The 15,367-nt window shown below is 41.4% G+C and overlaps 1 protein-coding gene across 1 annotated transcript; it reads right to left on the reverse strand.

Moving 5' to 3' along the window:
- Positions 1 to 201: 201 nt before the first annotated feature.
- LOC111155110 (WD repeat domain 53) lies at positions 202 to 14,961 on the reverse strand. The gene is made up of 3 exons (XM_022515168.1): positions 14,941 to 14,961; positions 7,407 to 7,902; positions 202 to 826 (listed from the first exon to the last, which is right to left on the reverse strand). Exons 2-3 carry the CDS (start codon positions 7,884 to 7,886, stop codon positions 230 to 232), a joined length of 1,077 nt encoding a protein of 358 aa, XP_022370876.1. The 5' UTR covers positions 7,887 to 7,902; positions 14,941 to 14,961; the 3' UTR covers positions 202 to 229.
- Between the last annotated feature and the right edge of the window lie 406 nt (positions 14,962 to 15,367).

Consider the following 15,367-nt stretch of genomic DNA (forward strand, 5'->3'; position numbering starts at 1 on the left):
GGTATAATATGGCCATTACAGAATGAATATTCTCCTCCCTCAAATTTTAATATGTCACTTACTATATAAAGTATTACCCAATTATCTTTCATTCAGATGCCTTATAATTTATACGATGGAATAGTACTATTCCACATATGACAGACATTAAGAATGACAAAAATGAACCATCAGGATTTTTTTTAAACTATAAAAAGTTGCTGCAGTTTTTCAAATGATTTTATTGGATTTAAAATTCCTTTAAGGGATATACAGATATACAACTAGTTTGATCAGCTACTAATATATTTTGGTATCCCTTTATTCTTGTACTTAAGAGCCAGTTCACTTTTTCTCCATGTTCAATACTTAGCTTTGGTAAAATTTTGCCATGTTCTTCTTCATCTGCTGGGGCATGATAAGTGTTTCCACCCTGCTTCGTATAAGATGCTCTCTTAGTTTTCTTCCTGTGAGTAGGTTTCGTAGGACTCTTCTGTTTTTTTTCAACTTCACTGCTTACATCCCACAACATTATCTTCCCATCATTCCCTCCTGTAAGCAGCAAATAGGATTCTGGCAGAAAGCAGACCTGGGATACTCCCAAAGAATGGCCCTTAAATCCTAATTCTTGATCACACTTAACTCCCATCACCCTAAAGATTCGAACCTTACCATCTTCTGCACCACAGCTAAAAATATTACCACATGATGCCACAGACACAGAGTGGGCTAAAGCAGGGTTTAAAAGCTGACCAGGTGATTGTGGGCTTTCCATCTCTTCTGTTTCATCTTCCTGCAAATTTGTAATCCAGAGTGGCCGTGCTTTCTGAAGGTTCCATAGCATTACCTTTAAATAAGAGGGAGTCATGCAAACAGACATTTAGCCATTTTGCTCAATTACCATGCTTATTCCACTTCTAATAAAGTCACCAAAGTAGTCTCATAATTACTACAACACAGGTCCAGCAATATTACATTTTTAAAAATTCACACAGCACTATAATATGCCAGGGGAATGCTACCCTGGAGCCAAAACCAGGATGCCAGTGGGCAGTGAGGTAGAATTTAGAAAACAAGATCCTAAATAACTTGTGATTAACAACCCCATTAAAGTGCAATCCACATTCTTAAGCAATTGCCAGTTTAAGTCATTGTACCCTTATCTCTGCAAGTAAAATGGAAGAGTATGAAATGTATTTAATTTTTTAAAATACTTTATTTATTTGACAGAGAGAGAAAGCACAAGCAGGGGGAGTGGCAGAGAGGGAGAAGTAGACTCCCCTCTGAGCAGGGAAAATGACGTGGGGCTTGATCCCGGGCTGTGGGATCATGACTTGAGCTGAAGGAAGATGCTTAACTGACTGAGCCATCTAGGCACCCTGAAGCCATCCAGGCACCCTGAAGTCATTAATAAATAATGAGATTTATTAATTTTAGCCTATGCCAGTTGCAAGTCAAAAAGCCTGTCAAGTTAAATACATGAAATCTGGAACGCTTTCTCTTTCCTTTCACATTACCTAAATTACCCATTTTAGGGGCTTACCTCAAGTCCCTATCCCTCTAAGACGGCTTTTCTAACTATTCCAGCTTACTTCTCTCCCATATTTGATTTCTATGCTATTTACCAACATATACTACTAGCTTGTCAGTTTCTTGAGATTTAATTCTTCTTTTTTTTTTTATTTTAAGTAGACTTCATGCCCAGTATGGGGCAGGAACTCATTACCTCAAGATCAAGAGTCACATACTCCACTGCTAAGCCAGCCAGGAGCCCTGAGATTTAATTCATCTTTGCTAATATCTAGCACAATGCCTGGAAAAGAGCAGAAGTTCCATACCTGTCTGTTGGTTAATTTGACATCCTGATATATGCAGTTTTTTTGTTGTTTCATACTATGATTTTGGACCTACTAAATTGATTTGAATGAAAGGCTAACTAAAACCTGTATAAAACAAAACAAAAAGCTTTGTGAATTGATTTTACTCTATAATCTAGTGATGCATTTTATTCCCATAGCAACTAATCTGAAAAGGAAAATATTCTTCATATTTCAGAGAATAGACATCCTTATTTTACCATCTAATATCTTTTAAAAATATTTTATTTGTGGGGCGCTTGGGTGGCTCAGTGGGTTAAAGCCTCTGCCTTCAGCTCAGGTCATGATCCCAGGGTCCGGGGATCGAGCCCCACATGGGGCTCTCTGCTCGGCAGGGAGCCTGCTTCCTCCTCTCTTTCTGCCTGCCTCTCTGCCTACTTGTGATCTCTATCTGTCAAATAAATAAATAAAATCTTTAAATAAAAAAAAAAAAAGTTAAAAAAAAATAAAAATAAAAATATTTTATTTGTTTATTTATTTGAGAGAAAAAGTGCATGGGCAAGTGGGGAGAGAGAAAAAGGGAGAGAGAGAAAAAAAGAGAATCTCAAGCAGACTCCACACCGAGTGCAGAGCCCAATGTTGGGCTCCATCCTTAGACCCTGAGGTCATGACCTGAGCCGAAACCATGAGTCAGATGCTTAATAACTGAGCCACCCAGGCGCCCCATATTTTACCAACTAGTATTAGCTCATAATTACGAGTCACAATTTAAATGGACACTAGAATAAGCATGACCATGTTCAGTCAAAAGCATAGATCTGAACTGACAAGATTACTACTGCTGGGATGCCTGGGTAGCTCAGTCAGTTAAGTGACTGCCTTTGGCTCAGGTCAGGATCCCTGTGTCCTGGGATTAAGTCCCAAATCAGGCTCCCTGCTCAGCGGGGCGTCTGCTTCTCCCTCTGCCTCTGCAGCTCCCCCTACTTGTGTTCTCTCTCTCTTTCTGACAAACAAATTTTTTTAAAAAAAGATTACTACTGCTGATGATACTAACAATTTGGTTTTCTTTTGATGGTAACTTCCCTCAACTTAGCCTTCCAAAAGAAGTGACATCCAGTAACACTTATATTCTGTTTCTATCAAGGAAAGCACTGAACCCTTCTGGATTAGATTTATAACATTATACTAAGTAGTCAGCAGTTGCTATTTGACTGAAGACAGAATACTAAAAAAGTCAAAGTAAATTAAAGTAAAATAAAGAAATATCAGAAACTATAACAAAGATGAACAAGTACTAAAATGTAAGGTGTAGGGGTGCCTGGGTGGCTCAGTCATTAAGCATCTGCCTCTGGCTCAGGTCATGATCCCAGGGTCCTGGGATTGAGCCCTGCATTGGGCTCCCTGCTTGGTGGGGAGCTTGTTTCTTTCTTCCACTCCCCCTGCTTATGTTCCCTTCTCTTGCTGTATCTCTCTCTGTCAAATAAAGAAATAAAATCTTTAAAAATGTAATGTGAAACAGGGCGCCTGGGTGGCTCAGTGAGTTGGGCCTCTACTTTCGGCTCGGGTCATGATCTCGGGGTCCTGGGATCGGGTCCCGCATCGGGCTCTCTCCTCAGCAGGGAGCCTGCTTCCTCCTCTCTCTCTCTCTCTCTCTCTCTGCCTACTTGTGATCTCTGTCAAATAAATAAATAAAATCTTTAAAAAAAATGTAATGTGAAACAATCTCTATAAAAAAGTCTAAACACAAGGAAGACAGACATTTCAGAATCTGCTAGCTTACATGTCTTGGCAGGTATCCCCAAGTCTTTCTTGCACAGTCCTGCATGATGCCTGGATTATATTTTCTGTCCTTGTAAGACATCTAAACAAGAACTATACCCAGAGTGTTTTCAGCAGCTTACACATTTTTTTGTATTTACTGAAATCATCTAATTGTAGTAACAGTCATCTCAGATTCTACCAATCCAAGAATCATTTCCAAATACTGAAGCTTCCAGACTGTTCCTGCCTGGACATTCTCTATACCATCACTTTATTCTTCCTAACTGCTGAATATTCTAAGGTGTTTCACAATTTCTCAACCACTGGTTCCAGTGGTCTCACCCTAAGAAGGAAAGCAAGAGATGCTGAAAGAAAAGAATTCAAAAGTTTGGGGTTTATGATCCTACAAAATGTCAGAGGAGGAGAAAGTGGACAACTGGCAAACATTCAGAAGTGAAAGCAATCACATCAATATGACTCCACTCATGAATTACTCCTCCTACAGAAACATTTCTTTCCACACGGAAGAATAATCTTCAAGAAAAAAAAGCCTCTTTTACCAGCCTGATCCTTAAGTGCTGGTACTAGTGATCTTTCAAACTCCAGAAAGAACACTAACCTTTGAAGGATTTATTTTCAGATGTGGAAAGGAAGGGCAAAAAAAATCAATGTTTATGCCACAGAAATACAGGATGGTCTTAAATTTCCAAAGGTCTTTATAAGAGAAAACTGTATTTGAGTGGTGGCTACCCATGTATTTATTTAACGTTATTCTTTTTTTTTTTTTTAATTTTTAAGATTTTTTTTTTATTTATTTGATAGAGATCACAAGTAGACAGAGAGGCAGGAAGAGAGAGAGGAGGAAGCAGGCTCCCGGACGAGCAGAGAACCCAATGGGGGCTCAATCCCAGGACCCCGGGATCATGACCTGAGCCGAAGGCAGAGGCTTAACCCACTGAGCCACCCAGGTGCCCTCAAATTTTTTTTTTTAAGATTTTATTTATTTGACAGGGAGAAAGACAGCAAGAGAGGGAATACAAGCAGGGGAGTGCGAGAGGGAGAAGCAGGCACCCCCCCGATCAGGGAGCCAGACTCGGGGCTCAATCCCAGGACCCTGGAATCACGACCTGAGCCAAAGGCAGCCTCCTAACTGATTGACCCACCCACGTGCCCTCAACTGTCTTAATAAACCACTTTAAGATCCCTGCCCCTCTAAGTGTGCTTGCCTAATCATTTAAACCTATCTAGATTGAAAGATATAATTTTTATAATTTCTATAATAACAAAGATAGTTACAATAAATGCATCTACTATGTGTGGCAGTAATTCAATTCCTGCCTTGAGATAAAATATTTGTTCAGAGAGAAAGCGCTCCCAAAATTAACCTGATAAGAATTCCCTTCCACTACTGTATCTATATTCTTTTTTCTTTTTAAAAAAGATTTTATTTGTTTATTTGACAGATCACAAGTAGGCAGAGAGGAAGGCAGAGAGAGAGGGGGAAGCAGGCTCCCTACTGAGCAGGGAGCCTGATGTGGGGCTCGATCCCAGGACCCTGGGATCATGACCTGAGCCGAAGGCAGAGGCTTTAACCCACTGAGCCATCCAAGCGCCCCGTATCTACATTCTTGGACCCTTCCATAGGCTGGCTATTCTTGAAGTTTAGAATAATACTGGATAGCCAGGTTTTAAGAAGTAAACTGTGGAATATATTACAGTTTCAACTTCAGATAAGGAAAGTAATTCCCTAAAAGCATAGTTGAGCTGTCTTACCACTGTTGGTATAGCACAACCCAATGTAGAAATTAATCTACAGTGACATTTTAATAAGTCTTGGGAGTCAAATCATCTAAATCTCCTTCTCACAAAATACTTATATCCTACACTGTCCTCTAGCAGCTGCCTGCCACTATAACTTCTCTCCTAGAACTGGAGGCAAAATGATAAATTCTGGATGCCCATTTCTTATGTAACGTGAAAAGTATATACGTTATTTTTGCACACTGAATTGTTTACTGCCATGCCTAGTAAGTTAATGAACCGGTGACTGACAACTGGTATTAAGTTGAAGAATGAAAGAATGAGGGGTTCCTGGATGGCTCAGTGGGTTAAAGCCTCTACCTTCGGCTCAGGTCATGATCCCAGGGTCCTGGGATCACATTTTAGGTAAGACAGTTCTTTACTGTTTAGGGACTGTCCCAGTGCTTTAAGACACTCCCTGATTCTGCCTACTAAATACCAGTAGCTTGGGGGAGGGTAATGGCAGTCATTATGAAAATAACAACATCAGCCTCATTTTCTTCTGACTTTTGAGTGGGTGCAGAGGGTAGAGAAGGGAATAGTAAATATTGTTGGCCAAAAAGATAGATAAATCTTTGATGCAATTAATGAAATCACAGAGTCTTGAAAGATAACTGTACACAGTTAAGGATGTAGATTAAATGCCTACAACAGTGCAGGGCACACAGGTCATTAATCAACGGTTCTTTTTCTAGAACTCACCTGTTCCCAAACCAAGAACTTTTTCTACTACATTACACATGATATCCTGCTTGATACCGCTGATATCACAGAAAAAACATACAGGCTTTGGAGCCAGAGAGAATGAAGATTGGAATCTCAATTGAGGCAGCTATGTGGACACTTATTTTTTTTTTTTTTTTTGTCAGAGAGAATGAGCACAGGCAGACAGAGTGGCAGGCAGAGGGAAAAGCAGGCTTCCTGCTGAGCAAGGAGCCCGATGCGGGACTCGATCCCAGGACGCTGGGATCATGACCTGAGCCGAAGGCAGCCGCTTAACCAACTGAGCCACCCAGGCGTCCCTGTGGACACTTATTTTAAACCTCAGTCTCTTTCTAAAAAAGAAATAGTAACTATCAGGGTGTGATTACAGTGAAGACTAATATATGTAAAGCTGGCAAGTACTAAGTGCTCACCAAAGAGAAGTAATGATTATTCTCACTCCAGTGATACAAGATTTACTTTTAAGAAGAAGTACATCTGCTATGAGAAAGTTCAAGCTATCGGGGACAGGGGGGAGCTCTCTTTTATTAAACAAAAATCTAGGGGCACCTGGGTGGTTCAGTTGGTTAAATGTCTGCTTTTGGCTTGGGTCATGAACCCAGGGTCCTGGAATCAAGCTTGGCAGGGATCTGCTTCTCCCTCTCCTCCCTGCTTATGCTCCTTCTCTCTCTCAAATAAATAAAATCTTAAAAAACAAACAAACAAACCCGAAATCTGCTTCTATAGGACTTCTATTTAGACTAGCACATTCTACTTTTCCCTCTCATGAAAACCAAGAATTAAACACTTCCATTTACCCCACAAAATGGAGTTTCTAGATACATCTACTCTCCTGATGGCTTTCCTCTGAATTTGGTCTAACTTGTTATATTCCTTTCAAAACTCATTGAATGCAATGCTCTGATCTTGGTCACCAATACACAATACTTCAATAGATGTACCACAGAATTTTAAAGTAAAAACAAAGTAAAAACAAAAAAATCCTTATTTAAAAAAAAAAGTTTGTAGAGAGTGGGTGATAAAGTCTGCCTTTAGCATGCTCTTTTCTTTAAAAAGATATTTAGAATCAAATATTTGAATTCCCAGAGTTTATGACTCTTAGGTATAGAGGAAGGAAAGCTAAAGGATAAATGATTACTTTCTGAATGAAACCTACTAGGCTTTGTCAAGTTAGCATTAAAAATGCAGTAGAAGTAAGGCTAATGATTCATACATAGAAAAGATATGTCAGTAGAGAACAGAAAAAGCAAAGATATACTTAGCCTGATCAGTAATTTGATCATTCCTAATATAGAAATTATCCAAGTACTCTCTGCAAAGCATTACCTGCATATCCAGTCCACATGATACCAGGCTCTGAGGCCTTTGAGGCCGAAAAGCTATAGAGGAACAGATATTGGAATGTCTCTTCAGTGATCTGCTAACTTTGTTATTTTCCAAGTCTAGGATTTTAATTGCCCCGGAGTCATCAGCAGAAGCCAGCAGGTTTTCAGTGTCATTCAATGAGAGGCAATTGATTTCTTCTTCATTCACGTGAAAATGGTCCACAGAACCTTTGAGGGACCGGACATCCAGTAAGCTAATGGTTTCTCCATGCGAGGCATAGAGCTTGGTGGGGCAGGAGGGAGAGAATAAGACACTGGTAACATCATCAGCTCCTTGGAAGCGTGTATGTCCTAAAGGAGTCCCATCTTCACCCCAAGCCATGAGATCACCACCTTCTGCTCCAGAAGCCACTAGCCCTTCTTGACTTGCATTCAGGCAGAGAATAGGAGAAGAATGTCCACCAGTCCATTTGACAGCCATTATGGCCCAGGAGACCCTGAGAAGAGGGGGAAAAACTACAATCTCTTATTTAAGATCCTGATGGTAGCAGACAAATGCAATACGCAGTATTTCATTTAAATATTTTTAAAAAGACATCTAAAAAAACTTAATTTAAAAAAAGAAGACATTTGAAGATCAAGTCTACAAAAGCCTAGCTGGGACACAGGATCATGGGACCCCTGGCTGGCACATGCATAAATAGGCTTTCTTTGTAATCAGGGTCCCAGGCAAACCTGGTCTTCCAGTATTTGATGTGAGGCCCACACAAGAATAAACATTATAGGGGAACCTGGGTAGCTCAGTCAGTTAAGTGTATGCCTTCCACTCAGGTCATGATCCTGGGGTCCTGGGATTGAGCCCCGTGTCGGGTTCCCTGCCCAGCGGGGTCTGCTTCTCCCTTTCCCTCTGCCCTCTACACCCCAATTCATTCTCTACCCCTCCTGAAATAAATAAATCTTAAAACAAACAAACAAACAAACATTATATATTTAAACTAAGAAAATACTTTTTAAAAGAGATCTGCTCAGGGCGCCTGGGTGGCTCAGTGGGTTAAGCCTCTGCCTTCGTCTCAGGTCATGATCTCAGGGTCCTGAGATAAAGCCCCGCATTGGGCTCTCTGCTCAGCAGGGAGCCTGCTTCTCCCCTCTCTCTGCCTGCCTCTCTGCCTACTTGTGATCTCTCTCTCTGTCATAAATAAAATCTTTAAAAAAAAATGTAAAGCACATATAATAGTGCTTGGTACATGACTGCTCAACAAATATTACCATTATCGCTTTTTTTAAAGTAATCTCTACACCCAACGTGGGGCTTGAACCCACAACCCGAGATCAAGAGTGGCAAGCTCCATCAACTGAGTCAGTCAGACGCCCCTCACTTTTCCCAGTTTTATTAGGCTGGTCAAAGTGACATCTTAGATCTACACCAATAGTGCTCAAAGTATGGCCTCCAGACTGTGAGCATCACCTAGGAACTTAGAAATTGCCCAATACCACCCTAGACCAACTGAACCAGAAATACTGGGGTTGGGGCCCAGCCATGTGTTTTAACAAGCCCTCCAGGTGATGCTGAGGTATGCTAAAATTTGAGAATACTACACCAATAATCATCCAGGGAAATGGTTAAAAAAAGACCCTTGGATTTTACCACCAGAGACTAATTCAGTACATTATTTAACTTTATTCTCAAGACAACCCTTCTTTTTTTTTTTTTTTTAAAAGAATTTATTTATTCATTTGACAGAGAGAGATCACAAGTAGGCAGAGAAGCAGGCAGAGAGAGAGAGAGAGGAGGAAGCAGGCTCCCCGCCTAGCAGAGAGCCCGATGCGGGACTCGATCCCAGGACCCTGAGACCATGACCCGAGCCGAAGGCAGAGGCTTAACCCACTGAGCCACCCAGGCGCCCTCAAGACAACCCTTCTGTTTAGTATTATTCCATTTTAAAGATAATAAAACTTGAGTTTCAGAAGTGTTAAATAATTTGATCAAAGTCATCTGGCCTTTACGATTTGTCCATGGGACCCGATATAAAGGGATCCCAAATTTTTATTTTATTTATTAGAGATTTTATTTATTTATTACACAGAGAGAGAGAGCAGGAGAGCACAGCAGGGCAGTGGCAGAGGGAGAAGCAGGGTCCCCACTGAGCAGGGAGCCTGATGTGGGGCTTGATCCCAGGACCCTGGGATGATGACCTGAGCCAAAGGCAGTTGCTTAATCAACTGAGCCTCCTAGGCGTCCCTGGCTCCCTGATTTTTGAATAACGAAGACCGTTTTCTAATAATTCCACTGACAATAGTTGTTTTATTTGGTTAAGATTTTATTTATTTATTTGACAGACAGAGATCACAGGTAGGCAGAGAGGCAGGCAGAGAGAGAGGAGGAAGCAGGCTCCCTGCCAAGCAGAGAGCCCGATGTGGAGCTAGATCCCAAGACCCTGGGATCATGACCTGAGCTGAAGGCAGAAGCTTTAACCCACTAAGCCACCCAGGCACCCCTTGACAATAGTTTTTAACTTTAGTATTCTCTGAAAGTACAGAAAATAACCCAAAGTCACAAATAATTCATTACTGCTTTTTAAAATTTTATTTTTAAAGATTTAGTGAGTGGTGTGCTCATACAAGCAGGAGGAGGGGAAAGCAGAGAGGGAGAGAGAAGCAGGCTCCCTGTTGAGCAAGGAGCTTGATGTCCTGCTCCGTGGCTTGCTGACCTGGATGGAAGGCAGACTCTTAAAGGACTGAGCCACCAAGGGACCCCTCATTATGGCTTTTAAATGTACTCATATATTTTTACTATTTTTTATTAAAGTTTATTTATTTATCTCTACACCCAACATGGGGCTCAAATTCATAACCCTGAGATCAAGAGTCACATGCTCTACTGAATAAGCCAGCCAGGTACCCCATACTCACGTGTTTTTAATTTTCTTATCACCTGCTTACACTTAACAGTAGTGCTTATGTGCAAAATTTAGACTCCTGATACACTAGGCATCCCAGATTTATACAATGAAATTGCCACATAAGAGTACCCTGCCTCAACTGCCTGTTGGGTAAATCAAAAAAGGAAATAAGGGCAATTTATGTAACTCTAAATGTTCAGACAAAAAGAAGCAAACAAATCTACCTGAACAAATTTAATGTTTAATTTCACAAGCCAAGGGAGAATTTCTCTGAGAAACTGCCATAGCTGCTTTCATATTTTCAGATATGACACCTGAATTCAATCCAATTATACAGATAAATTTCCTAATATTGTTTTGAAAAATAATTTAAAATACTGGCAATCTGCCTAAAGTTTCTATTCCTGACACAAAGCTTACTTCCTCCCATTTTTAGGCACTCACACATACACAAAATAACTAGACTGCTAAAAAAAAACTTTCAGTAATCAAAGTAACAGAGGGGTGGGGGGAGTAACAGAAACATGGTCACAAAATCTTATATAGTAATTTTCATAAAGATGACAAAATGGGAAAGACAAAAAGATACCTTATTTCAGCAGAAGCACTGAATTAGAATACAGAGGAAACTAGAGACGAAATAAGTTTTAAAGGAGAGGTTTGGAGAGGAAATGACTCAGAAAGAGTAAAGACAGGGAACTCTGGTGGTTTGATTTTTGCTGACAAGTAATGAAACAGTAGTTAAATAATTTTCTACCATAAAATAATTTTCTACCAAAAAAAAATAGTTAAATAATTTTCTACCATAAAAAACTTTTGCCAAATGTTCAAGATAAGCCAAGAAAAAAGAACACTTAGCCCAATTTAAAATGAAAGGTATTAATATTTAGGCTTAGGGACTGTCATCTGTGGTGACTACTGATTTGTCAGATAATATAAACAATATACTACCTTAAAATATGAAATTTGTAGTAACCATTGAAAAGGCCACTTCAAGGGGCGCCTGGGTGGCTCAGTGGGTTAGGCCGCTGCCTTCGGCTCAGGTCATGATCTCAGGGTCCTGGGATCAAGCCCCGCATCGGGCTCTCTGCTCAGCAGGGAGCCTGCTTCCTCCTCTCTCTCTACCTGCCTCTCTGCGTGCTTGTGATCTCTCTCTGTCAAATAAATAAATAAAATCTTTAAAAAAAAAAAAAAAAAGAAAAGGCCACTTCAACTACAAATAATTTTGTTTAGGGGCACCTGGGTGGCTCAGTTGGTTAAGAGGCTGCCTTTGGCTCAGGTCATGATCCCAGTATCCTGGGATGGAGCCCCTCATCAGGCTCCCTTCTCAGCGGGAAGCCTGCTTCTCTCTCTCTCCCACTCCCCCTGCTTGTGTTCCCTCTCTCACTGTGTCTCGCCCTATCAAATGAATAAATAAAATATTAAAAAACAAAAAACAAATAATTTTGTTTAACTCTTTTCTTTAGAGATCTGATCACGTATTTCCTACATTAGTTTTAGTTTTTCTACAGTGAAACAACTTTAAAGTCCGGAAGTCTGCCCTCTACAGCTTTAGGATTTTATGTGCATAGAGGTTTTGGATCCCTGCTGGGATTTTAGGTTTTATCTATGTCAAGAATGAAATAGGGCTTCTAGTACTTCTATTTCTCCATCACATTTTCTACCCACAGGGGACCTAAATAAATGCTGACTATCAGACAAAGTATATTTCTTCTAAATATAATTTTTTAAAAGGAAACGATTAACTCAATTTTTTTTTTTAAAGATTTTATTTATTTGACAGAGAGAAATCACAAGTAGGCAGAGAGGCAGGCAGAAAGAGGAGGAAGCAGGCTTCCCGCTGAGCAGAGAGCCCGATGCGGGGCTCGATCCCAGGACCCTGAGATCAGGACCTGAGCCGAAGGCAGAGGCTTTAACCCACTGAGCCACCCAGGCGCCCCCGATTAACTCAATTTTAAAGACACATTTGGTTAAGCTCACCCCAAGTGTGAGAAATTAGGTAATAAATGGATTTTGTACTTAAAGGAATTATTATAGATAAGAACACTGTTCCCGGGCGCCTGGGTGGCTCAGTGGGTTAAGCCGCTGCCTTCGGCTCAGGTCATGATCTCAGGGTCCTGGGATCGAGTCCCGCATCGGGCTCTCTGCTCAGCAGGGAGCCTGCTTCCCTTCCTCTCTCTCTGCCTGCCTCTCTGCCTACTTGTGATCTCTGTCTGTCAAATAAATAAATAAAATTTAAAAAAAAAGAAAAAAAAGAAACACTGTTCCCGTAAATTCTTCCATAATGGAAGCAGTAACATCTACCTATTAATCTCACAAGAACAAGGTCAGCTCTACCTTAACCTCTTAAACAAATTAGACTTCTAATCTCTACATCATATGGATAATATTTACTGATCACTAACCTAGTTAGAAAAATAAAAATAGAGACCTATTAGCTTAAGCAGACTATTAATCAATGAGTCAACCAGAGCCCCCCAAATCACGTTTCCTTAGTCTACAAAATTATTTGTTATTACTTAAAACACACCCAAAGACCACCATCAAAAAGTATTAATAATAGACTGCTGTGGTAGAAGGCAGTGGGAAAAAAACATATAATTAAATCTGAGTTAAAGGAAAACAATCTTTCAGAAATGATTTGTCAAGCCACTGTTTCTTGTTTTTCTCTTACTGGGACTGGAAAGCCTACCAGAAATAGGTAGTGCCACTATTTCCAAATTCAGGTATCAGGTCAACAAGTTTCTCTTCTCATAGGTAATGTCTAAAGCACAGCAATTAATCACGTCCTGCTGTGAATGACTCTAATTAGATAATAAATTCCTTCAACATCTATGAGATCATGGAGTGGGCAGGGAAAGGTGGGGTATCTTGAGAGCAGTTTTAGAAAGGGTAGAAGACAAAGATGGAAGTTCTGAAGTCAGTCAGAGGGCAAGAGGGTACTAAAAATTGGGGAGGGGCAAGGTCAGGAGGGCGATTTGTAGAAAGAAAAGGACTTAGTCATAAAGATAATCTTTTCCAGGGCACCTGAGTGGCTCAGTCGGTTAGGCATCTGACTCTTGATCTCAGCTCAGGTCTTCATCTCCAGGTGGTGAGTTCAAGCCTTCATGGGGGTCCACAATGAGTGTGGAGCTTATTTAGAAAAAAAAAATTTTTTTAGGGGCATCTGGGTGGCTCAGTGGGTTAAGCCTCTGCCTTCTGTTCAGGTCATGATCTCAGGGTCCTGATCTCAGGGTCCTGGGATCGAGCCCCACATCAGGCTCTCTGCTCAGCAGGCAGCCTGCTTCCCCACCCTTCTCCCTGCCTGCCTCTCTACCTATATGTGATCTCTGTCTGTCAAATAAATAAATAAAATCTTTAAATTTATTTAAAAAAAAAAAGAAAAAAATTTTTTAAAGAAATCTAAGTGCCTTCCCAGACAAAACTTGGACCTCCTTCCTTGGATGTCTTACAGTTCAAAGTTGAAAAATGAATAATGAATAAAACTTCCTAGTCTGAGATTACAGTACCATTCAAATAATATCAAATAATATCACTATCACTATAGTAAATATAAGTCAACTTTTCTTCACATGTTTAGAGTTTTCCAAAGTTGGTGTTGATGTGGAGAAGCTGGATAGCGACCAAAATGATTGAAGGCCTATGGTATCAGCACTAGTAAGGAAAGAATCTGGGATACTAAGCTGGGAGAAAAAACAAAACAAACATCTGGGATGAAGGGACTAGCAAATAATAATCAAACACCATTTACCATAGAGTAGAGAAGGCAATTGCTGTTCTTTTGTTTTTAATGGTGAACTAGAAATGTATTATACACGGCAGGGGAACTACTTAAAAGATTTCTTACTACATAAAGGCAAGACAGTGGAGTTCACTACTAAGGGAATCTGTGAGCCCTATTATAGTAATAACCTCAGAGTTGTTTTGAGAGTTATATAAAACCCGAGTAAAGGACCCTACCACAGTGCCTTGTTCACATGATGGCTAGTATTTTCCCTCACTAAACATTCTTTAAAACCTGTCAGAAAACTTCTGGTCACTTAGGAAAATGCAGTATGATCAAATGCGTAAATTCTTTCACTTCCAAGATGTTATCTATAATTATAGCCTCCACATCATTCTCCCTTTTGGAATGTCTAATTATATAAAAACACGCTGCCTTGATCCGCCTACTAATCGGGTTAGTAGGAAAGACTGGGAAAGGCTGCATTTTGTCCAAAAGAATGGAGCACTTAATCAGCAATTACACGGCACTTTGAGGCTATCCAAACATTTGGGCGGGGGGTAGAAGATTCAAATGACGACCTTACTTGCTGAATATATGCTATTCGGATTAACTACATGTTCTGATTAAGTACACTACCAATAAAGAACAAAAGGATCTGACCAGGAGAAGACGACCTCAGCTGCTAAAAGTAAAGAAAGAAGATCCAATTCAAGCCGAAGGTGGAAAGCTAGGAACTGGCTAGCAAAGCGAGGGAAGTTTCATGCGTTAGGTTGGAGCCTGAGGCAGGGATCTGACACAGGGAAACCTCACAGGGAAAGGGGCCCAGGAAGGCAGACGCGAGAACACTAGATCAAAAAGAGGAAAAGGCACCGGAGGACAGCCACAAAACCGCAGCTCCAGCCTCATACCTGCGTTTCCCGCTTCCCTCCTCGGCGCCTCGCGATGACCTCACCCGTGAGCGCCCAATCCCATGTAGGATTGGGCGCGGGGCGCCTCAGCCAAACAGTCACATCCGGGGCCGAGAGGAACCGCGAGCGAGCTGGGCGTGCGCCCTTGCTTCGTGCCCTCAACCAGTATGGCGGAGCCACGGGCGCGCCGCGGGGAGGCCGTGCGAGTCGGGCGGTTCCTACACCCGCGCTGAGCCGGGGAGGAGGGGCGGGGGACGCCCGTGCAGCCGGTGCGTCTGCCCTTAGTGAGGCGGGGCGCGCGGCGGACGCCCCCGGGCAGGGGCGGGAGGGGTGGAGGGCCGTGGTTGGCTGTGGAAGGGGCGGTGAGCGAGGTTCTCTGGTCGCTAGGCGAGGCTTGGCCTCCCCAGCAGAGACGGGGGGAAGCGGC

Source organism: Enhydra lutris, unplaced genomic scaffold (assembly GCF_002288905.1).
Source record: "Enhydra lutris kenyoni isolate GAN:26980312 unplaced genomic scaffold, ASM228890v2 scaffoldscaffold39, whole genome shotgun sequence".
Lineage (NCBI taxonomy): Eukaryota > Metazoa > Chordata > Mammalia > Carnivora > Mustelidae > Enhydra > Enhydra lutris.